Source organism: Toxorhynchites rutilus, chromosome 2, assembly GCF_029784135.1.
Source record: "Toxorhynchites rutilus septentrionalis strain SRP chromosome 2, ASM2978413v1, whole genome shotgun sequence".
In the NCBI taxonomy this organism is placed as follows: domain Eukaryota; kingdom Metazoa; phylum Arthropoda; class Insecta; order Diptera; family Culicidae; genus Toxorhynchites; species Toxorhynchites rutilus.
In genome coordinates, this window is record NC_073745.1 from 62,521,263 (window position 1) to 62,546,796 (window position 25,534).

At 39.1% G+C, this 25,534-nt stretch overlaps 2 protein-coding genes and 1 long non-coding RNA gene across 4 annotated transcripts; 1 reads left to right on the forward strand and 2 right to left on the reverse strand.

The window, feature by feature from the left end:
* Positions 1–1,881: 1,881 nt before the first annotated feature.
* LOC129766486 (60S ribosomal protein L27) lies at positions 1,882–3,367 on the reverse strand. The gene is made up of 3 exons (XM_055767054.1): positions 3,239–3,367; positions 2,680–2,901; positions 1,882–2,152 (listed from the first exon to the last, which is right to left on the reverse strand). The coding sequence occupies exons 2-3, from the start codon at positions 2,896–2,898 to the stop codon at positions 1,961–1,963; spliced, it is 411 nt and encodes a 136-aa protein (XP_055623029.1). The 5' UTR covers positions 2,899–2,901; positions 3,239–3,367; the 3' UTR covers positions 1,882–1,960.
* A 7,452-nt stretch (positions 3,368–10,819) lies between these two features.
* On the forward strand, positions 10,820–13,336 carry LOC129766487 (uncharacterized). 2 transcript variants are annotated; one of them, XR_008741463.1, is made up of 5 exons: positions 10,820–10,908; positions 10,964–11,135; positions 11,197–11,459; positions 11,513–11,881; positions 11,956–13,336. It is a non-coding gene; the product is annotated as an uncharacterized LOC129766487 (long non-coding RNA). The 2 variants fall into 2 exon arrangements; XR_008741462.1 differs by having other exon boundaries at positions 10,833–10,908; positions 11,513–13,336.
* An 8,064-nt stretch (positions 13,337–21,400) lies between these two features.
* LOC129766484 (mitoguardin) lies at positions 21,401–23,892 on the reverse strand. The gene is made up of 4 exons (XM_055767052.1): positions 23,296–23,892; positions 22,587–23,225; positions 22,316–22,522; positions 21,401–22,257 (listed from the first exon to the last, which is right to left on the reverse strand). Exons 1-4 carry the CDS (start codon positions 23,341–23,343, stop codon positions 21,640–21,642), a joined length of 1,512 nt encoding a protein of 503 aa, XP_055623027.1. The 5' UTR covers positions 23,344–23,892; the 3' UTR covers positions 21,401–21,639.
* Between the last annotated feature and the right edge of the window lie 1,642 nt (positions 23,893–25,534).

The window sequence follows — 25,534 nt, forward strand, 5'->3', positions numbered from 1 at the left end:
TACTCCCCCTTTTCTTAATACAAAGCTCAATGCCGTCAACACGGATTGTCTTCATAACGAATACATCAAGACACCTAAAAGTATATTCTAAGGTGGACCAACTTGCTAAAAGCACCAGGGGTTAGACATCAATTGAATATAGGCTACCCAAAATCAAAATCAATATGGCGTCATTTGTTTATCAACATATCATTTACGAGGATTGAAATCGAAAAATGCGCTGCTTTATTCTAACTGCATGAGCGATATTCATATTTCAGTTTCACATGGAGTTTAAAGTTAGCCACTATTCGACTATATAACCGCACCGAGTTGTACACAACAGTAATTGATTGAACCAAAATGTCAGTAAACCGCAGCAATATTGGGTACACTGGCAATATGAGGGATTTGACGTTTTAGTTGTACCCTGAAAAACACTCTTCAGCCATCTTGGAAGTCTACTGTGTTTCATTTGTAAACAAAACACAATACGCTAGTGCTGAAGCTCGCTCCTGATTAGGCTGTCTTTTTCACGCTTCAAGCAAATAATTCCCCTTCTACTTTCTTCCGTACTGTTTTCATATACCGCTCCCCTAACCAACTTAGTGACGAAACGGCCTCACCTTAGGCTGAGGGCAAAGTGAATGCGATGCGACGCGGGCGCGGGCGCGGAATCGTTTGCGCCTTGGAACACATGTCTTCAAACCTGGCATCTTTGCAGTCGTCAGCCCAAATAGAGGTGTCCTGTGACGAGGAGGCTATCCGGGTTGTCGGCATTGAGCTTCGTATTACGAAATGGGGGAGAAGGCATGACAATATTTAGGACAATATGGGTTTGCAGAAGAAATAAACACAATTTTAAAATAAAAATTATGAATGAAAATTATTTTCCCTAAATCAAATTAGTACTTTATGTAAATGAAAATCACTTTTGCTTGTAAGTAATGAAAAAATATCATACATCATATGTGCCTAAAGAAAATTTTATATTATAATGGAAAGTTTTGGTGAGAATGTCTGAAAATTCATAGAAAATAGTTTAAACTAGGGTCAAAACAACGTACTTCTAGTAGGTAAATAACGCAAAGAAAAAAAATTTCATACAAATTTTAGCAATTCAAAACTGCCTTAGGGCCGACAAATCTGATAAAGAATTGTTGGTCTCATACAAATTAATGTCGTATCCAGATATCGACACCATTCCGCCGTCAACGCGAATTCCGGACAGGACTGCCAGATATGAAGACATGCCCTCAGCTTGAAAACATTATACTGTATGAGTAAAATCCAATATATTTTTTGCTGTTTGGTAAAAGTGGTGTAGTGTTCATTGCCACCCTACAAAAAATGTAATGTAAAATTAAGAGATTTCAAGTGTATATTAAGCAGAATTTTTCTTGCGATATATGCTATAATATCTAAAATTAGACGTCAATTTTTCCCATGGTAAAACAATATTTCACCGATCATTTCAACTACTAACAGTTTGGCTGAAAATAAAATAAAACATTTCAATGAAACTCGCGTACTGGAATAGGATATTTTGCTCGTCTCGACAGTGACTGAAGCCGTGACGAGACGAATTGCTCGTCTCGTTTTCTGGAATAGGGCCCATCATACACACCAGATGGACCAACCAGAAGAGCCCACAGGGCCAAACGCGGCTCGCGGGCCGCAGGATGAGTATCGCTGGTCTAAAATGTACATGACCTAGGTTACGATGTTCAATCCTTTGAATATGCGGAAAAATAAGTGTATGATACATTTTTAACATACTATTATCGGTTTGAAAGATCTAGTTCTTCAATTAATAATATATATATATATATATATATATATATATATATATATATATATATATATATATATATATATATATATATATGCAATTATGTCCACTTGTTTTCCTGTTTTGTTTCTTTATTACAAGCATTCTTTTCCATACTCATTCTTCCTTAATGATTAAACAAATAAATGTTTAGAAGCGCAGCTTTTGGAAGAACCATTTGTTCTTTCCGGACTTATGTCTGTCTTCGAACTTGACACGGATCTGGAAACGGGCCTTCTTGCGCTTGACGGGGTCTTTCAGGTCCTTAACGGAATATTTGCTGTCTAGGTTGACGTCTGGCACGCTGTAACGTGTGGGCATCAGGTGGTTGTAATTCAACATCTGAAATGGATTCGTCATGTAGTACCGGAAACGTGTGTTCAGTCGAATAAATGTTTTGTTATAAACCGAAACATAAATTATACGATCAAATTAACTGGACTGTTCTTCATTTGCATTGTCTCTGACGAATTAACAGCAATCGTAGATCACCTGAAGCCGTTATTTTTATCTGTTTAATCTATCGTTAACATTATACAATCCGAGAGGTCTTCGTAGCCAAATTACGTAGATTTAGCGCATCCGCTCACTAGACTAACGATCGTGAATTCTGAGGACTTTCTATTGACCTTTCCCAAGGAAAAATGTGAATGAACTTTGTAGTTTAAAGCCTCTATAACGATCAATTCGGATGTTTTCTCGAAACGTGTATAAGATTTTCATCGCTTGTGGAACATGTCAACAATATTTCGTTAGAAAAGCTAGCGAAGAGCAAACGGACAAATAACTGTAAACAAATTGAACGTCCTTTTTTCAATACATGTTTCGCTAAAACAATGTTGCTAATTCCAGAATTAAAACAAACTCACCTTAATGAATGGCTTTATCTTTGACCGCTTGTGAAGACGGGCCTTGCTCATCCGACGGGTCACTCGGCGAGGGTAACGGTCAATACCAGCAACGAGGGCATGCCCAAACTGCTTATCCGTAGTTCCGTCATCGAACGTCTTAAGGATAATGGCCTTGCGACCGGCGTACCGTCCACCGAGGACGAGTACCACCTTACCGGATTTCATGATTTTGCCCATGATCTAAAAGTTATACAGATCAAAAGTTTTACATTAGCACTTTAACACTTCAGGATCCACGTTGGTTTGATGCGCCGGACAATAATCTACGGAACCACTCGGCTATCCAAAAGTATTTCACACCACATTCGATGTCGTGTTTGTTTGAGTTGTCAAAACGTCAACCAGCGGCTGAACACAACAAATATGCAGCAAAACTAGCTCTTTTTAAATGCACTAGAGCTCATTTATAATTTCTTGTAGATGGTACATAATGCTACGAATATTCCGAGTATGATTCAATTATTTTCCGGCCATCAATAATACAAAATTGAACAAACTTCGCCAAAAATTTACTCACGCAGTGAAATGTGTTCACTTTCAGTCGCGATGGCTGACCGGAAAAAGAACTAAAACGGGACGGAGTGAGTTGACGTTTCGGAAAGTATCTTCGTTCGAGCTGACTGGTATAAACCAGGATTTATAGATTGTTTAAATTCAACTAGTTATCAAGATGAATATATGGTAGGGTGAGTAAACGTTTTGGCATTAAATTAGCAAAGTTAGTGGTCTAAATTTGTAGTGACAATTTTAGTACTCGGTATGCAATCAGCCGCAGCTCCCGTGACCGAGTGGTTGACAGAGTTCTTCCGACTTGCACTTTGGTCACGCGTATTCTAAAACTTACCACTCAGAACAAGTTCAAGGCGTGTTACTTGGCATGAAAAATTTCAACTAAGTAATAATAAGTGGCGCAATCTTATACCTACGTTGAGAAACATAGAAATGCCACCAGATAGTTTTTCCAGAAACATTGGGTCTGTTCAAGAAGATTAAATAAGCTTCCAAGTATGAAGAATGCTCTAAAATATATACATAGAACACCACTCCCAAATCGATAATTGGTTCAAAGCTGTGTCATATTCATCCATATTTATCGAAGAAAGTAGACTTTAATAAATGAAGAGGCAAAAACGAACATAAAATACAGCGTAGGCGCGTTAGAAATGAAAAAATATTAGTAGTCAACGGAATTGGATAAATTTAAGAGTTGCATTTTCAGAAATACGTTTAATGACTCTCGAGTTTAGGGAGGATTTTCATTGCATCGACGTAGATTTACATGCGTCATTTATCTATGGGCATTTAGTCGATTTAGTTGAGTTTACGGCGAACACATAGGAACAGTCCATGACAAAAAAAACTCCAACCAGTTTCGGATCTGAATCTGGAGCTCCAATCAATACAATAAAATAAAGTTGGATTCCGATGTCAAAACGATTACCTGGTAACTTTCTTCTAACTAAACTTCCAACTAAAACGGGCATCTAATTCGAAGCTAAAATCACAATAAGAGGTTTGCCGGAAAATTATCGCGAATTTTAAATTTTCACGGGTTAAGTATTTCGATTTTCGTTTTTTAAAGGTAGAACTATGTCTAACAAAAATATATTGGGGGTTAAATGAAAATCTAAACACTGAGCATGTAGTAAAGATAAAACATTTTGAATCGCAAAGATGTTTACGTCAATAGATAGGAAAAATTTCACAATCAATAAAATTTCATTTTTATTTATTTTTTTACACTTCAAAGGTGGGTACAAACGTGGTCTATCAGAATCCATGAGTAGATCTAAGGCCGTCTACACATTAGGCAACAGCAACCCGATCTATGTTGGCGATGTCAATCGCATCGCCAACTCAGCTCTGCACATTGAGACAACTCGAACGCGATGAATTCGTTAAGTTTTTATCCGTCATCATAAACTGCCTAATCGCTGGCAGAGATGCCATTTATTTAACTGCCGAAAAAATCATACGGAGAGCAAATTATGAAAAATTGGTTTGAAAAAAACTACTTTACTTGGGATTTTTCTTGACACCAGGCAAAGAAAAAATAAATAAAAACTTAATTTCACAAATCATCGAATCAAATTGAATGCATACGCGGCTTCTTAAAACTACAATAGAATCAAAAGGGCACATTTGAAATACAATTTACACTATAGCAGAAAAAAAATCTGCTTATCTGGCATTCCTGGATGTACTTTTTTCGAAGGTGTTTCATCTCATATATCAAACAATAATACCATTTTTATTTAAAAAATGTACCGTTGTGTTAATATTCCTTCGTGTGTACAATAGATTTCAGAATTTCTTTTGGGTTCTGCTTTTTTTCTAAATTCTAAATATTTCTTAAAAATGGATGTATATATTTATTTTTCGTTGGAGTAATACCACAAACCAGCAAACAATATTTACAAACATAAAAAAATCATTGAAATAAGAATACAGCCGAAAAGAATTATATAAAGAAAACAGAAAAATTTTCAACAATTCTTCTAAAGAATGATTTATGTATACACTAACGCTAAATATGAAAAATTCTCCCAGGGGTCACATATTCGCAGACCGCACCTTCACAAATGGTACAATCGAGAATCAGGGATGATAACGGTTTCCCGGGAAATCTGACCAGAATTATCCAATCTTAGGCTATATGTTGGAATTTGTTGAATCATTATTATAACCGACGGCATCAAGCTAAAGGTGACATATTTACCTAACATACTTATTTCGGCTCGCTGATTACAACAGACAGCAACAATTTCTGTTAACTTGGAAAAAAAACATCCAGCGGATTCTGTGCTTCTTGCTCAATCTCCAATATTATAAGCATCCTTGACCAATTCAGCACTCTTCCCGGACGGTATATCAAGAGAACTTGCATATTGATGGCATTTCCTAACGTCAAACGAATATATATTATATATAATCTAAACCAAAGTAGCAAAATACTTACATCTCGTTCGTTCATAGAAACAGATGCGCCAATATTGTAAACACTGTTTTGCATCACCACTGACATATATTGAAATTCAATGAACGCAGAAATCAAAACGTCAACAGCAATTGAACGAAAAGGTTGCCGACACAAATCGCGCGCGACTCGACATGCTGAGTTGAATCAAAAAAGTTGGTCCGACCAAAGTTGCCAGTTGCCTAGTGTGTATGCTCCCATTTGATTACACATGTTCTCAACTTTTTTGACAGATTCGTTAAGTTGCTTTCCAACTTAGGTTGCCTAGTGTGTAGATGGCCTAACATTGGATTGTTCAAACTCCTTACTTTCAAAGTAAACATGTTGAATTCGGAGAAAGTTTAATCAATCAATAATTTATCCAATTCAAACAAATGATTACTAAGCCAACGCTAGTCATACGTCAATCTTGCGGTTATATCATGTATATAACCCATCCACACACAAAACTAGTGTGGGTAGTGACTGTCGACTACAATAAACTTAGTCCAAACAAAACATCTGCTGTATCGTCGCAACTGACGATTTCATCTACCAATTATTTTACCAATCTTTCAGTCAACAAACATCAAAAGCATCACTTTTCCTCACGTACATTCGTTCTATTATATTATACAGTCAATCGTAAAATTGAGTATACACCTCGTGCTGCTTTGTTATTTTTTAGTTTTTAGGGGTTAAAAAGTAAAAATTAAATATTCATCGTAAAATCGATCCATTTTACTCTTCTGTTATGATGAAAGAAAAATTAAAATGGTCACATTTCTACTTCATGTTTAAAATACGAACAGAAAATCTCCAATTAAAACGTGGCAAAATTGAATTTATAGTTCAAGTTTTTCTCAAAAAGAAAATTTAAAATAGGTCAGAAATGTTTTTTTTTTTTTTTTTTATCTTCGCTTATTTTTCGTCGGCCTATTTCCGCCACTTTAGTGCCAATCACCGACATCAGGGAGGCGACTCCACCTGTTCCTACCTATCAGACTCAACAACTCATGAGCCGGGCCAACTTCTTTTACTTCCGCTCCGAAGGAAGACGTAACCAGAGATTTTTCGCCTCAGAAAATCCCAACGACGCCAGCTGGGATTGAACCCAGGCCGATCGGATTGTGAGGCTGTTACGCTAACCATACAACCACTGGCGCCGTCTAGGTCAGAAATGTTAACAGATAACAAAAATAAATCCTCTAGTATTTGGTATAGCCCCTTTGGCGTCCAGCACTTCCTGCAAGTGCCGAGGCGAGATTTCTGGTCACTGTAGACGGAAGAGTCTCCCAGATCTCCATAATCGTCGTTTTGAGCTCCGCTTTGTTCCCTGGATTTTTATTCTTCAGATAGTTCTTGATTTCCCACCATAAATACTCAATAGTGTTCAAGTCCGGTGATTGCGGAGGTGTTTTGAGTTGATTGGGACATTATAGAGCAGGGTCATTATTCTGTTGATTCTGTAATCACAAGTGAGACCCAATTTCTGAACGGGAGACTGCAGGTTACGTTTCAGGAAGATCAATTAAGTCATCTTGTCCATCGCCGAATAAATATACCCCATTGTTCCAGTTCCAGAAGCCGTCAATGTATCATACATCAACTGACTACCGCCGACGTGTCAACCAACTATATTCCAACCAAACATGACGATTGAAATTTATCGGAAAACTCTGAAGGAAAATGAAAAATTTTGGAAAATTGAATTCCCATTTGTTCTAAAATTACAATTACGTTACAAGCGTTGTTAGTCCATTTGATGTTTGCGCCAACGAAATTGATATTTGATCGAAAGTGGAAATGGATTTTCAGGTGAAATAACACGCTCCTATATCTATAACTATATCTAGAACTATATAAATAAAAACGAATCGCCAAACGTGTTGGTAAGCGCAAAACTCGAGGAACGAATCGTCCGATTTTAGAAGTCCACATTTTGTTATATTTTCAGTATCGAACATGTATTCCATGTAACGGAGAAACACGTGATTGAAAAATCTTGAACGATTGAGTCTGAAATTAATTTTATATTATTATGACGAGTTTTGATAGGAGTACTGGGAAATTTATAGTTAAAAGAAATTGTAAAGGGCCAATTAGAAGATCAATCAATGAACAGTTCTGCGATTGGACCCAGAATCGTGAATATTTGGGGGTATTAATAGCACAAAAAAATCCGTTTTGGGCGAGAATAAGTTTGCGGATCAGCCAGTTATTGATGAAGTTTTAGCGGAAATGCGAAGAAAGTTATAAAAAAAAATATTAAGTTAGGGTGAGAAAATACGTGTTCAAAATATTTGAATAACGCCAAGTAATAATTTTAATTTAAGGGCGTGATCACGAACGTATGTTTTAGAATAACAAGTTTGCGATTATACCTCGATGATTCGGTATTTCAATCGAACTACCCATTTCATGAATCATTTGCTTGGTGCGTTAGTTTGCTGAATCGAACGCTGGTTCAAAGATGAGGAGGAATACTTGGTTGCTTCTGAATAATGTAGTTGTTGAACATATGGGAATGTAATTCTATTTCTTAATTCTATAAATTACTCTAGAGATAAAGCATCTCACATACTTTTGTACTCAGCTCTATCTTACTCGTTTGAATAGTGAGAAGTATTTAGTATAGGTCAACGTTAGAATAATTTTTTAAGAACCGTTTCTACAATTTTGATGAATAATAATATCTACTATATCTCAGAATAAACCCGAATTTATCCATCTCATGATCAGTATAATCCGAGCTAGTCACATTCATACATTCATGATTCAAGTATGGGATTCTGAAGTTAAATCATCTTATCCTTCCCATTCTCGTGTAATTTGATATACGGAACATGAGGTTTGATATAATTTTTTTAAACAGAAACTGGTCAGAAGCATAATTCATATGAAACATCTGATGAGCTTCAAGGAATTTTCCAAAAGCAGAAAATGATTCAGATTTTCTTTAAATGGATATCAAAATTATGGAAAAAGAACTAGAGAATAATTTAAAAAATATTAAAAAGCTTTGCAATGAATATTAATTTAAAAGCTTTGTAATGATAGATTCATTTTTTTGAAACTTAAATCTTCTTTGGATTCAAAGTATGTCTTCGAAACAATATCGTTGAAAATATGTATTAAGTAAAAACAAAAGATTAATGGCATTATTCGATGTAGCTATCGTCCTGATTCGGGTCTTGTCCACTAATTGCGAATGTTTGAATTACAAAAACCAGCTCTGCAATGTTGGAAAAACATTACAGTTATTATTTTATATTCAAAATATCAACAAATCAATTGCGTTACTTTCTGTGTATTAGAGATAGGAAATTGCGATACGTAGGGGGGGGGAGGTTGTCCAAAATCCGGATTTTTAGCGTTACGTTATTTGTGCACGACGCCTAATTCTTAAAATAGAAACAAAAAAATTCTGGGAACTATTCCAGAAAACGAGACGAGCAGACGAGTGCTCGTTTCGTTTGTTTTCATATTCCAGAAGCAGAGCTCGACTAAAAAGTCACAGGAGTGTTGTGTCCAAGTGTCCACGACCGCATAGTTGACGTAGGATTCCATTAGGCTATCTGTTGATTTTGGATATTGTTGAAGAATTACATAGTTAAACTCTTTGGTAATGATTTGGTGGCCCTGAAAAGGGCTGTTTTGTTTGGTTGTTGGGTATTGTTTGTTCACCACCAGTATTTACCAAGCGATGATGACAGAAGGATGGTAAACAGTCGTTGGATGGTGCGTATCAGATAACAGATACCGAAGTGGAACGAGATATGATGAAAACCGCCCTGTTATCTTAGACGAGAAACCTCCTGTGTTATGTATGGATGAAGTAAAGAAAAAAAAACTCACCAATGTAATATAAAATAATTACCAAGACAGAACACAATTATCAATTTTTCTCATCTGTAAAAACATGTTATAGAGAATACATATTTGAAATGGAAAAGATAATTTTCTTTTATAGTTTTTACTTTCTGAGTGTTTATTCAAACCAATGCATATTTCAATTGGACTAACAATACCTAATACTACATGTAGATCATTAGGAAATCACTTTTTCTAATATTTCTTCACTTTTACAATTTTTCTCGCCGTATAAACTTTCCTTGAGTGAAAATGAACACAAGAAAACAGACAGCTTAAACCAAACGACCCATTCTCAAGCAGGAACACACCTTGGTTTTTATTTATGAAAATTTAAATAAATCGTTTCATATATCAAGTTATTTTTAACACAACTGCAACACAACAATATTATTTTCTCCAATATAAAAAGTTGTTGTGGAGTGCCGAAATCGATTGACGCTAATATTTCATCAATCTATCATTAAATTACTGAGCAATAAGCGTTTGAAATTGGACAATTTTCACGATGAGAGCGATTTTCGATTTTCAATTTGTACCCCAATATGTTCCCGAAAGACGTAATCCTACGTCAAAACAGACGAGTAGTTCGTCTGGTCCGACGACCGTTTGGCCGCGCTCGTCCATGAATCAGTCGAATCGTCTAGTTTGTTTGATGCAAGGAGCTGGAATTGACAGGTGGTTCGTTTTCGACAGTATGAGGATAAGGCATGGATGATGCGAGAGGGGATGAAAAATGACAGCGGCTTTTTTTGTTTATAAACAAAGTAGATCAAATGTTTATGCTACATTGCGGTCCCCACCAACATATACCTACGCTGGGCTGGTTTCAATCGAACTAGCTGTTGTGTCTCACAACCCGAACGATCAGGCGAGTCTTCAGCTAAAGCAATACGGCACAAGCCCACCGGTTATTAAGAGCCACCTCTTTTATATACACACTAGCAAAGCTCCCACAATCGCTGAGTTTCCAATCCCAGCAGCAACGGCAACAACCCTCACTTCCCGTAGAACAGCAATGCAGACAATAACTTGCAGCAGTCACCGAAACACTACAATGATGCCAACAGCGTAAACAAAACCAACATTTATGCGCAGCAAACACATAGCGGCATGCACTCCTCATTGCATGCCATTTGTTATCCTCTTTCTCGGAAAACTCTAGCCGTTCGTTTGGCCGCTGTCAATTCGAACTCAAGTAATGGCTGAACAGCAGTTCTGACATAACGTTCCACCTTATTATACCGCCTTGGTTTGATGTGTTTGTTTACCTTGTTGATTGAAAGCATCGGTATTCTTCTGCTCTGTCTTTATCTTCAAAAATTGTTTCACGGCTAAACTAGTATTGCATAAGCAATGTATGTTTTCAACTACAACCATCAAATTCAATTCAGTAATTGTAAAATTTTACAGATTTTCAGATGGACCTCTTCCAAACCAAGGTGCTATACTATAGGTGGACCGCAATGTCAAAATTGCTGTTCGGCCATTGCTCGTGAAAAAACAAATTTGTTTACAAAACATATCATATCTTTTGGTGACAAATGCATTCGTCGGCAAAATAGCTGCTCGCGCTTTACTGTAGGTAGGTAATTTTCTGGATTTTTTCGTATAACAATTTCTCATAATTGCTTCTACTTTTTCAGATATCTACAATCAGCGGTCGAATTAAAAACAGTGCAGAAGGATGTTTTGAGTATGTTTTAGCTTCTAGCCGCGCAATCAATGCTTTTTTTCCAAGCAAGATGTACTTCTGTTTGGATCCTATCGGCGGGGAAAAAAGTACTTACGGCGACGGTGACAAGAAATAGCGCTGATTGCGAGATTACCAGATCCAGAAGATCCGGAAGGGCTGTTACAAGTAATTGGTTTTGCTAGAGCAAAAGGAGGTTGACAATGATTGCAACAGGTTCGTGTTTATTTTTCAAATTAGTGGACTTTTGTGTTGCTAATATATTACAGGTGAAATAAACTGTTGGAATCACGACTATCGATCACGCCAGAAGATCCGGAAAGAGTTGTTGAAAGTAATTGGCCACAGAAAAGTATCCATTTATGAAGTCTATCTCCATCTCGGGGGAAAGTGTGGTAAACAATGTCCGGGTTGTTTTTCGTTATGCGGACCTTGTTTCCGCATCCTTTTACTGCATAATAATACGGCATCTGAAGAAAATAAGATATTCACAATATAATTTTGGCATGATAGAGAACCGCGAGATGAACGATTATCTGTGGAGGAGTTGGACAACAGATTTCTTAGACTTATAGCACTTTAATCACACTCACAAGCTCTTCAACTCCTCACTGTCCCCCAAAACTATTGAATAATATGTAATATAAATACCTTATTGCAGCTCTAGTACACTATTTTTCACGAATATATATTTGCTTATTTCTTTCTTCAGTTGTTTTCCTCAGCGAGTTGATATGAAACCATAACGACACAACCAAACAAAAAGTAAACAATGCAGAAAGCTACGTCTCGCAACTCGTCTCACGTATTGTCATGAAAGTGTCAAGAACGAAACACCTATAGTTTAGCATCTTGTTCCAAACAACACAACCAAATGTAAACATTGAACTCATATCCAGGGTTGCTAGATGACTGTTTTGAATATATTAACACGGCACGAAAAGGGTCTTCACATATTGAACGAAAATGAGTAATTCAAAACAACTACTTTATTAGAAATACATATATATAGATTTAAAACTTTTATTGATAAATCGTTGATTAGGTGAACAAACAATGCCCCCAATAAATCCATAATAACAAAACGTCTGAGTGATGAAACCATATGCTCGAGGAAATATATCAATGAAACCAAAAGATATATGAAACTCATTCCTTTTTGTTATGTTTTTTTAATATTTTGGCACTGAGAAAAGAGATCGATTGATCAATTTTAAAACTGTGTTGTTTTTCTCAAAACAAAAACATGTCTTCTCATCTGATATCATTGATCACACCGAGAAAAACTGACTGAAGTCTCTCCAGTCTACCAAATAAAACATTTCAATGAAACTCGTAAAAGAAGTTGGCCCGGCTCATGAGTTGTTGAGTCTGATAGGTAGGAACAGGTGGAGTCGCCTCCCTGATGTCGGTGATTGGCACTGAAGTGGCGGAAATAGGCCGACGAAAAATAAACGAAGATAAAAAAAAAATAAAAAATGAAACTCGTGTACTGGAATGGAATATTCTGCTCGTCTCGACAGTGACTGAAGCCGAGACGAGACGGGACGAATTGCTCGTCTCGTTTTTTGGAATTGGACCCTCTATTCATTAAGGACAATCGAACTTAGACCTTTCGCCATGTTTCAATCGGTCTACGGGAGCTACATTTTTAGTCCCCAATTACATCCCATAGCGCATTTATCGAATCCAAATAAATTTTATGTCCTCTGGATACGTTAGGATTTTAAAAATGCCACCAAGTGGGTAAATTGCTGTTTGTTTATCTTTTCTTTCTTAACACTCCTATACTCGCACATTGGTCTGTCAGACCGAGAAATCAATAATTCGTTCATTTCTCAGAAAATATCAACACTACGACTTTGCGATTCTCTCTAGCTTATTCGTCGTTCGTCATCGTTTAACGTATCGCATGTGTTGTTACAATGGGGACGTGTGCCACTTTTTTAACAGTTTCGGTCTGACACACCGACGCGAGTATAGGAGTAACTTTATTGGACAAGTGCCTTTTTTCATATTCTAGAATATTGTTGAATAAAATGTTAGTGGCGTGGAATTTTTATTGAATGTAATGCATAAGATCATTACCGGACTATTCTTATTTGATTTCAGTCCCTTTTGTAACTGGATTGAACGGATCCATATATTAACTTTTCGTCGTTAGATTCATACGTTCAAAAGCAAAATATAAATGTTTGACTTTCGTATAGTTATTCGCTAAATATATTGGTCGGACATATACAATCTTGTGAAATAATTCCACTTGTGGAAGAATAGTAAACAGTAAACTATAATCTAATCGGTGGCTAATGGTAATTTTTAACAGTAACAGTTTCGGGGATATTTTTCTCATAATGAACAATATCGACAAGAAAACAAGTAAAAGAAAAGGAAGTTCCTAGAAATCCTTTTATATCATCTTTTTATGACCTATCAAAAAAAGGCGTTAATTCTTAGTTTACCAAGAATACAGAGACAAAGAATATTAGAAATATGCAAACTTTATATTACAGAACCTTTATCATCTGGTAAAGATAATCATCTAGAAGGTCGTTATACATTCTTCTCTTCAATAAAAGACTCGAAAAACACGCAGCAACTGCATGAAATGTAAAAAATATGTTTGTTTCGAGCATGCAGTTATGCTATGTTCTGATTCTAACTCCAATGAAACCACAATCGATTAATACGTTTCTATGTTATTTTATAACTTTTTATACTTCCATGAATTATATTCAGTTGCATACTTTTAATTAATAACAGAGAAATGTTCGAATTTCGTTATTTGTGTTGGAGTATCAAAAATTACTCTGTTTTGAGGAAGCTGAATTAGATAACTATTAAAACATAATAAAGACGAAGAAAACATATTTTTTGGAGTTTTTTCATTTAATAATACCCTCTTCTTCAAATAAATGCCAATAAAGCCTGACACAATACACAATGGCAACATTACAGGGAAGTTCAATTTTCGGTCTGTGACCGTGCGCGAGTATACGTGTTATGATTTTGCACGCGAGTACAGGAGGGTTAACACTCCTATACTCGCGCATTGGTCTGTCAGACCGAGAAATCAATAATTCGTTCATTTCTCAGAAAATATCAACACTACGACTTTGTGATTCTCTCTAGCTGCGTTATTCGTCGTTCGTCATCGTTTAGCGTTTCGCATGTGTTGGTACAATGGGGACGTGTGCCACTTTTTCAACACTTTCGGTCTGACACACCGACGCGAGTATAGGAGTAACTTTATTGGACAAGTGCCTTTTTTCATATTCTAGAATATTGTTGAACGAAATGTATAAATTAATGTTAGTGGCGTGGAATATTTATTGCATATAATGCATAAGATCATTACCGGACTATTCTTATTTGATTTCAGTCCCTCTGTAACTGAATTGAACGGATCCATATATTAACTATTCGTCGTTAGATTCATACGTTTAAAAGCAAAATATAAATGTTTGATTTTCGTATATTATTCGCTAAATATAATGGTCATACATATACACACTTGTGAGAGAATTTCACTTGTGGAATAATTGTAAACAGTAAACTATAAACTAATCGGTGGCGCATGCTAACTTCTAACAGTTACAGTTTCGGGGATATTTTTTTTTATAATGGGCAATATCGACAAGAAAACAAGAAAAAGAAAAAAAAAGTTCCTAGAAATCCTGTTATATCATCTTTTCATGACCCATCTAAAAAAGGCATTAATTCTTAGTTTTGAAATTATCCAGCGGATGGACTTTCGGATCGGGATAAATAAACACGAACACGATGAGTATACTCAGAGAAAAACTAACAACGTGCTTTATTAATAGCGGTTACGTTTGGAATGACAAAAGGAGAAAATAAACAGGAAGTCAATAATGACAGTTGCATGAGCGGTACATAAAGTGGGGGCATATCAGAGACGTAGATATTGTAGAGTTTGCATACTTAACACGCCCGCTCAAACGCTGCAATCTGTTAGTCCGAGGCAGTCCTGAAACTTCCTGAATGCTAGTGCAGGGAGGCTCTTGGTCAGAAAATCTGCTTGTTGCTTCGACGTTGGAACATAATCGACCCAAATATGATTAGCCTCCAGCAACTCACGAACGAAGAAATGCTTTACATCCAGATGTTTCAGACGTCCGGAATCCTTCGGGTTCGACGCGGTCTTGATCGTTGATTGATTGTCCTCATAATAGGCAATCGGCCCCACCGGCTTGAATCCAAGATCTTCGAGTATTCTGACCATCCACTGGCCATGACAGGCAGCTGCACAAAGCGCGATTAGCTCGGCTTCGGTGGACGAGAGAGACACTGTAGCTTGCTTCTTCGCACTCCAGCTGACCGTTGCACCATAAACCTTAAAGAGAGCGCCCGATACAGACCGGCGATCGGTGACATCATTCGCCCAGTCGGCGTCCGTAAACGCTTCCAGCAGTGGCTCTGCTTCGCTGTCCTGGAAGACCAATCCAAGATCCAGTGTCCCTTTAATATAGCGTAGGACCCGTCGAAGATGGACCCAATGTTCCTCGTTAGGACACGCTTGGAACTGGCTAAAATAGTTCGCTGAAACCGCTAAGTCTGGCCGAGACGTCAGTGCGACATACATGACACAGCCAACTAGCTCACGGTTTGTCGGTCTTCTTCGACTCTATTCCCTTCGGTAGCTTCAGCCGATGCTCCATCGGCGTTGCGATTGGTCGGCAGTCCTGCATTTGGAACCGGTCTAGCAGGTTCTCCAAGTAGCGACACTGACTGATACGTGTTATCTTCTGTCGCAGATTCCGGTCAATCCGCATGCCGAGGAAATTCTTCACTTCGCCAACGTCTGTCATCTCGAATTCGGTTGAGAGGCAGCCCTTGATTTTGCCGATCAGCTCCTCTGACGCACTAGCAACAAGTACGTCATCCACGTAGATGACCAAGATGACTTGCTTCCGTCCTGATCCCTGGCGGTACAAACAGAGATCGTTCTGGCTTCTCACGAAACCCAAACGCACGACGAACTTATGAAAACGGTCGTTCCACGACCTTGCCGCCTGCTTCAATCCGTATAACGATTTATTTAAACGGCACACGAGACCGTTGTCCTCGCTGAACTCCTCCGGTTGACGCATGTAGATTTCTTCAGATAGATCGCCGTTGAGGAAGGCCGTCTTAACGTCCATTTGATGGACGACCCATTCTTCGTGATTCGCCAATGCCAAAACCGTACGCAACGTATCCATCCGAGCAACGGGAGAATACGTTTCGGTGTAATCAAACCCGTGCTTTTGGCTGAACCCTCTGGCAACCAATCTTGCCTTGTACCTTGGTATCTCGTTCTCGTCGCTTTGCTTCACTTTAAAAACCCATTTACACGACACGGCACTTCGTCCCTTCGGAAGATTCACTAAGGTCCATGTCTCATTTTTCGCCAACGAGTCCATCTCTTCTTGCATGGCCTTCTTCCATAAAGGCCAATCTTCTCTCTTCCGTAGTTCCGACACTGATTCCGGTAGATTCTCAACATACGACACTGCATTCAACGCGAAACCGGCGTAGTCCACTTCATAGTCGCTATGCCACGATGGCGCATTACGGTTTCGGGTTGGTCGCCCATCCGATAAACTTTCATTTTCATCATCCGGAACACTATCTTCATCTTCGGAACAACTCGTAAAACGTTCTTCTCCGTCGTATTCACTGTCCGCTTCACCCAAGGTCACGGCTCTTGACTCGGCCTCGACCACATCGTGTTTTTCACTGTTATCAATTTCTAGTCCACTGACACGAATCACTGACACACCTTTCGACTTGGCTTTCGGTTTCTTCGCATTCTTTTCTCCGAATGCCTGCTGCTCCAGAAAATCGACATCGCGGCCACCACAATCGATTCTTCATTAGGATCCCACACCAGATACCCATTGACCGCGTACCCCACGAAAAAGCCCTTCCACGCCTTCGCGTCTAGTTTCTTGCGGCGCTCCTGCGGAACGTGCACATAAACAGCACATCCAAATTTCCGAAGTTTGGATACATCCGGTCGCTTACCTTCCCAAAGCTCAGAAGGCGTCTTATCCGAATCAATCGCACTAGTAGGTGATCTGTTCACTAGATACGCAGCAGTTTGAACCGCCTGAACCCAGAATGACTTGTCTAGTTTAGCATCTTCAAGCATCGCACGAGCCCTCTCGATGACGGTACGGTTCATCCGTTCACTGGTTCCATTGAGCTCAGGGGTATATGGAACCGTCCACTGAATTTGAATTCCCTTTTTCCGGAAAAACGATTGGAATGCCTTGTTTTTATATTCCCCTCCGTTATCACACACGAACCGAGAAATCCGCGAACCAAATTTCGCTGTGACCAACGCTTCATAATGCACAAACCGATCGAACACCTCGTCTTTCGATTGCATCGGGAAAATCATTACAAAATGACTCCAATCGTCAATGAATGTTACGAAAAACCGTTCACCGTTCCGACCAACCGGTGTCACCGGTCCACACACATCGGAGTGGACAACTTCCAACATTCGCGATGATCGTCTGCCTTCACGCGGGGGAAATGGTTTTCGCGTTTGTTTTGCGACAATACACGGCTCACAAAACACCTCACCTTTGTCCGATAAATTGCCATTCACGGGGCGCAAACCGTCAACCATGTCTTTATTAATAAGCTGTTCAAGCTGCTTCACGTTCAAGTGGCCAAACCTACGATGCCACAGCTCTAGGCCTTTAGTTATTCGACCACACGCCAACATCGAACCACTTTTACAGTTACCATCTTCGACCTGGTAAAGGTCAAGCTCGTATAGCTTACCTCGTCGCGCACCAGTAGCTACGATTTCGGACCCGTTGTAGATATTCACTCGGCCCTTTTCAAACACAACTCGCATTCCTCGTTTTTCAACGTTCAGCACCGAAAAAAGATTGAACCGCAACGACGGAACGTACAGCACATTTGTAACAATACACGCAATTCGCTTACCGTTTACGACGGACTGCAGTTTTACCGTGCCGGAGTAATGTGCCACGAGTGACTGGCCATCCTTCGCCACCGCGATTTCCACCGGCTTCTTCAGAGGTTTCAACTCTTCGAACAGTTCCTTGTCCTTCACCAAGTGGTCCGAGCACCCGGAGTCTACGAACCACTGCACTGGTTGCCGATTCGGACAGACATCGTCATCACTTTTCCTCATAGTCACAAACAAAACTGCTTCACCGTCTGCCAAATTTGCAGTCGACTGTTTACGCGTCGCATTCTTCTTCTTATTTTTCGGGCACTCTGAAAGCTTGTGTCCTTCTTCGTGACAACCAAAGCATTTAAACGGCTTCTTCTTATTGTCACTTTTCTTCTTCGATCCCGAAAAAGCTGCCACCTCTACTTTTGGTGTGAACAATTCTACACCTTGCACCGCACTGCTTTATTTCTTCGTCTAAGAGACGGCACTTAACGAATTCGAGGGACAAATTATCTTCTAGCATTGTCTCCAGTGCCGTCACAACGGTAGAATAAGCTGGCCCCAGCGTTACAAGCAAGTGGCAAATCACATCCACTTCGTCGATGGTAGCGCCCGTACCTCGGTACTCCCTCACCAGACGATCGAACCGGAGAAAATGATCTTTTAGGCAACCGTTTCCCAACCGCAACGATAGCATCTGTCGTTTTAAGTGCATCCGGCTGGCGATGCTTTTCCGCTCGAAGACGCGGACCAAAGCGTCCCAAATCTCCTTCGGTGTTCGCTTCTCCTGCACGTATTTAGTGATCCCCGATTTTTGAAATTAATCGTTCATCCACTAATCGAATACTTTTAAGCAGTTTCTTATTCGATACGATTAATCGATCCAAATAATCGATTAATCGATTAATCGTCACACTGAGAGAAATAATTAGTTAGACTAATATTTCTCATTTGTTAGAAAGCCATCTGGAATCAAAAAAGTGTTCATTACGTCTGAAAATCAATTATTACCTTTTACGCTCCCCTAAACTCGTAAACGAAGCTCATCTCGCATCGACGGCATTGAGCTTCTTTTAGGAGTTTAGGAGAGCGTCAAAGATAATTATTGATTTTCAGGATAAAACTGCAGCGGCTGTACGGTTTTTTTGCTCTGGGTTTGAATCGATTAATCGATGTAAATTATTCGTTCGCTTCGATTATTGGTTGTGCAGTATTCGTTCGATTAATAATCGATTTCTGTAGGAAGTATTCGATTAATCGATTAATCGAACGATTATCGGGGATCACTACACGTATTCCAACTGGGAATCGTGTATGCGAGACACCAACAATGATTTGCACTTTTTGTCCCTCTTCGCCCGTTTCTCGCGCTTCGCCTGCTTCGCAATTTTTACGTCGTTGCTATCGCCCACTGCATCCTGCAGTTCCTCCAAATCAGCAGCCTTCGATTCCATGCACTCGAGGAGATCATACTCCTCCAACAATACACGCATCCGGAACTTCCATGCGGTAAAGTTTGACCCGTCGAAAAGCGGGAGCATAAACCGCTCGGTCTTCTCTTCATCTGCCATAATTGTACTTAGCACTCGCGGTTAACGTTACTGGGCACCGTAACCTGAAATTATCCGGCGGATGGACTTTCGGATCGGGATAAATAAACACGAACACGATGAGTATACTCAGAGAAAAACTAACAACGTGCTTTATTAATAGCGGTTACGTTTGGAATGACAAAAGGAGAAAATAAACAGGAAGTCAATAATGACAGTTGCATGAGCGGTACATAAAGTGGGGGCATATCAGAGACGTAGATACAGCCGGGTGACGTCTTTAGAGAACCCCCATTGAACTGACAGGAGCCAACATATTGGGTATTGGGCACTGACATTTTCCCTTTGTTTTCATATGAATTGGGTATCCCACTGACAGTTCTGCTTGAGATTTTGCTAACGATCCTAGCATCAATCATAGCACCCGGCTGCGTAGATATTGTAGAGTTTGCATACTTAACAAGTTTACCAAGAATACAGAGACAAAGAATATTAGAAATATGCAAACTTTATATTCCAGAACCTTTATCATCTGGTAATTATCTAAAAGGTCGTTATACATTCTTCTCTTTGATAAAAGACCCGCAGAACCCGCACAACTACATGAAATGTAAAAAATATGTTTGTTTCGAGCATGCAGTTATGCTATGTTCTGATTCTTACTCCAATGAAACCACAATCGATTAATACGTTTTTATGCTGTTTTATAGCTATTTATACTTCCATGAATTATATTCAGTTGCTTACTTTTAATTTATAACAGTGAAAAATTCGAATTTCGTTATTTGTGTTGGAGTATCAAAAATTACTCTGTTTTGAGGAGGCTAGATTAGATGATTATTGAAACATAATAAAGATGAAGAAAACATATTTTTTTGAGTTTTTTCATTCAATCATACCCTCTACTTCAAATAAATGCCAATAAAGCCTGAAAAATACACAATGGCAACATTACAGAGATGTTCAATTTTCGGTCTGTGACACCGTGCGCGAGTATACGTGTTATGATTTTGCACGCGAGTACAGGAGGTTTAAAAAGCAAGACAAGATTCAAAATGTTAATAAAAAAGCTAAATAAATCCGAAATAAAACTTACTCCATTCCGCGTGACTAGCTTTCGCCCGTGACTAGAGTGCACCCGTGGCCGAGTGGTTAGCGTCTCACATTATCATGCCGGGTGTTCGGGTTCGAATCCCGTCCTGGGCGGGGATTTTTCGTCAAAGAAATTTCCTTCGACTTGCACTGTGGTCACGCGTATTCTAGAGCTTGCCTCTCGGAATACATTCAGGGCGTGTTATTTGGCTTAAGAAATCTCAACTAAGTATTAATAAATGACGCTAGTTAATGCTTACGTTGAGACGGCAAAAGTTCCATAGGGAACGTTAACGCCATTCAATAAGAAGAAGAAGCTTTCACCATCTAAAACACAAGTGACAAATATACTTGTTTTTCCTCGTGACATGACAGTATCGTAGTATTCATAACACCGAGTTGATCAAAGTTGTCACGACGGATGAATTCTTCCGGATTCTAAACACACGGTGGCAGCCGTAATAAGGTTGTATACAATTCACTTCGTTTTCACCGTGAAGTGACGTTCGTGATCAGGCCCTATGTTTCAACAATTTAAAACAAAAATAAATATTCATGCTTTTTATAATAATTTATTTTATTTCAGAGTTAAACTTATATTTTACGAGAAGGTACTCTACGTTTTTGTGGACTACTAACTACCCTATTAAAATCACCAGACTTATTTTACTTTTCACTGACATGAACATATTATCTATATTTTGTGTATGTTCGTCTGTATAATAAAATTATTTCATAAACATGATATGACATAACCCAATTTAACAAAACAAAAAAAAATCAAAAACAACCACCAATAAAATATTACTGGTTATTGATTGAACTTAACGCCTATGTTGTTCACTCTCATTCTCATGTTCGACAGGATGTCTTCAGCTAACTCTTCAACGGTGGTGTAGCGACATTTTTGGAAATTATAAATGTCCACCATGAATCCCATCATTTGATCTTTGAAGTATTTACACACCTCTTTGAGATCCTCATCGGGCCCAAAAAATCCCCAAACCATCAAGGGAGATAGCTGCTCTGTAATGCAGTAGAAGTGTGACATGATTCCACTGGGAAATTTCAGCAATCGCTTCTTTGCCTTGAGCACAGACCAAACGGCCGTCGTAAGTGCCGTCTCCTTAAAACTATTGGACAGGAATCGATTATTGATGACGGCAAGAACACTATTTGGGGGTGAATCGAGATCTCTAAATGCATCAAGAATTATGAAATCGAGCACCACGTCGTAGAAAGTTATTGCTTTCACATTGCATGAATACAGCTCTAGCTCTATGGCGGGCCAATTGTCTGCATTCTGCAGAAACTCCAACATTGACTCGTACGCAACCAGAAAATCCTTCGGATCCTTGTCTCCCAGACACAGTAAATCTGTTAACACTTGGCGGCCGGAATCGGCTACCCAGCGGCTGTTTTTTGGATCCTACGAAGAGATAAAATGTTTATCTGATGTTCAATTTTGCTTGAGTTCATTGACGAACCTTAAATAAGAATTGAAAGGCCAGCCGTATACAGTGCAGTTTTGCAAAATGCTCCGAATCAGATGTGCAACCGACCATGTCGGTTCGAGTTGTTCGACAGGGAATGGGGTTATCGTTTAGAAGTTCCAAAGCATCCTGATATAGAGGATAGTTTTCTACGTCTGAGAAGACCTCTCCGTAGTCTTCGAATTCGCGAAGATCCGCCACCTATGAATGGAACGTTTGTAATCTATATTGAATTCTTGTTTATACAAAAAAGGTATGTGCTCACCTGATCTAACGCTGAAGCAAAACTTTCGGCGGAATCAAAATTAGGATCCGAACCGGACCGATGCCCGTTGGATAGCAATCCTGTGTTTGTTTTTCTGTTTTCTTCATCTCTGAAGAGTACCGATCGTTCGTCTAGAAATAGCAGTTCTCCCTGTTCTTGGAGATTATATGCAGCATCTAACAAATTTTGTAATTCCCTGCAAAACTCTTCTTGGTCCGCCGTTATTCTGCTCGGTATGTCAATATCATTTCTTCCTGCCAATGCCTCTTCCCAGTAGCTGATGACTGAATCCAAAGCTTCCATTCCCATTACGCCCAGTTGCTGAGGAGTCAGTGGTGTTGAAGCACCAATCACTTGTCCCGCATTCATTCCCGATCCACTAACTGCCAGTGAACCGGAAGCCAAGGACAATCGATCTGAAACACCATGGATAGAACCACCTGGACTGTATGACCGACCAGAGGCTTTTGATCCAGCAAGGGAAATAATGTCGTTTGGACTGCGAACACTATTACGAGCTTTTCTGCCTCCCGGCTTCCTCAGCCGTCGCTGTTGTGGTTTAGATGTTCTACGTCGACCAAGATAACTTGCAATGACTCCTAAGACGGCGACACCTGCTGTTACCGATATTACTATCACCTTAAAAAAAGAAAAATAACGAGATGAGTCTTTACTCGCTTTTCTCACAATTACAAAAATATAGTCTTACCTTCTGAGAAGTTGATAAATGAAATGGTAACAACCGCGACAGACTCATTATGCTCTCTCCTGTTCAACAGTCTATGCAGTTTTTTTTCTGTGGCAGTGAATGGAATATTCGTTTTCCTTTCAATCGAATCGAGATGTTACAGAATGAATAATCTTCGATGAAAACGACAATCATTTATTCCCGCGCAGGTTTACTGTATTATTGATCCTTTTCCATGCAAACAGCTATTTTAGGTTATCATACGTTTGATACGGTCACTCGAATCACAGAATAGCATTTTCATGAGAAAATTCAAAACATTTTTTTACTTCTGAATAGTGATTGATGGTCAATTCTAATTGTGACATTAAACTTTCTCTTTTTTGATGTGCAGTACTCCGAAAGTGGGCTCAGGTCCTCTTGCACCAACAAAAGCTCTTCCTCTTGTGCTTCTTCTCAGGCGCGGTAATCGTCTGATCCGTCTGATCACCATAGGAATATAGCAAGACAAAACCGAATCGTCGTCAATGATAATTTTTCATTTACGCAAGACAGACGAAAATTACAGCCAAGATACGAAGAAGTAGATTTGTTTTTCCTTGTTTTTGTTTTGCACTGACATTCTGCTCACTTATGTGGGGGATGATTCATTTCAAATCACGTGTATTTCTCAACCTAGAACCCGTTGCTGTAAATCGAAATGTGTTCGAACAGCTCGAAGTGTTCGAATGTACTCATTAAGCTGGATTCGCAATGTCGCAACTGAAAACCTCTAAGCATAAGGCCATTTACGCACTAGGCAACCTAAGTTGGAAACCGAATATCGCAAAAAAAAGTTGAAAGCATGTGTAATCAAATGGGAGCATACACACTGTTGCACTGATTGCCCGATTAGTTTGAAACATAGGATACGATCCTTTGACAGTGACTGAGACGAACCAGCCCAGGAGGCTGAAAGTCTCAAAAATAAAGAATAAAAAAATATCCTTTGACAGTGAGCTTTAGCGAATGTTACCGGTAATAATTCGCTATTCTTATGATTTCCCGCAGTGATTGAAGAAATGACATCTCAGCCAGCGTGATGACGTGTGATGCATGATGACGGATGAAAACTTAACGATTTCATCACATTTGAGTTGCCTCAATATGCAGTTGGAGTTCCGATTGGCATTGCCAACATAGATCGGGTTGCGGTTGCCTAATGTGTAGAAGCCCTAAGAACACACTAGACGGCTCTCCTGCGCGGATTCTGAAATAATGAGCTTCAGCGGGAACTTGATGTAAAACACATTCAGCGGATTTCGATGGCTTCACTAGCCGTCATTTTTATATTATTATAGACGGATGCAAAACGGGAGTCTGGGGTACATGGTGCAACTGTTTGGACAGTAAGTCGATAAGAGGAGCGGTATATGAAAACATAATGGTGGGAAAAGGAAGGGAGAATGTCTGCCTGAGCGAGAAGGAGAGAGTGGTTGATCTCAAACGTCTGACATTTTGCATTCTCTCAATAATTCTGGTTTTATTCGAGATTCTGCAGTCAAATGACCACAAAGTAGTTTTGACGCGTTGGCTCACCTGATAAAACATTTCTAAGTGCCTTGCTTACTGTGCAACTATCAAAAGTGCATTTACACTAGTCTCTCAAAACCGTTGCGGCTTATCGAGCCACCGCAGCGAATTTGCAACAAAACCGCTAAGTGAGTTTCACCTCTTTCACATACCATTATCGAACATCCGCGGCGGCTCGTCATAGCAAAGTCCGCGCTGGAGAGCTTCTTAGTGTGTTCTTACGTTAAGGATTGGTGAAACGTAAGAACTACGTAGATGATGCAAGAGGTAAAAGATGACGTATGGTGCAAATGGTGATGCAAGGAGCAACTGATGATGTAAGGGGCAAACGATGATGAAAAAGGCAAAAGGAGATGCGAGGGAAAAAGTGATTGGAACAGATGAAAATGCAAGGAACGAATTAGTAAAGCAAGGAGCAAAACAAATATGCGAAAATTGTGTACAATACAATACTCTAGTGTTCGTGAGAATATGTATGATTCGGTAATTTATGGTTCGTTTACGACAACAAGCGACATTGTGCGGAATTGAGAAATATTTAAAGCTGACGCATAATGTATTGTCAGAGCTTATGATTAAAAACGTTATACTTGATGGATGTTAGTTGTACGAACTTCGTCGGAGGATGCTACTGAAAGATCTATGTCGGATGATAGATGTAGATTTCCAAATTCAATGCTGTCGACAA

Excerpts from the sequence above, each read along its gene's own strand:
- LOC129766486 (XM_055767054.1), bottom strand. The coding sequence starts at position 2,898 with ATGGGCAAAATCATGAAATCCGGTAAGGTGGTACTCGTCCTCGGTGGA. Across the intron at positions 2,153-2,679 it reads AGATAAAGCCATTCATTAAG|ATGTTGAATTACAACCACCT; the intron begins GTGAGTTTGTTT and ends AATCCATTTCAG.
- LOC129766484 (XM_055767052.1), bottom strand. The coding sequence starts at position 23,343 with ATGAGTCTGTCGCGGTTGTTACCATTTCATTTATCAACTTCTCAGAAG. Across the intron at positions 23,226-23,295 it reads ATTTATCAACTTCTCAGAAG|GTGATAGTAATATCGGTAAC; the intron begins GTAAGACTATAT and ends TCTTTTTTTAAG. Across the intron at positions 22,258-22,315 it reads CCTTTCAATTCTTATTTAAG|GATCCAAAAAACAGCCGCTG; the intron begins GTTCGTCAATGA and ends ATCTCTTCGTAG.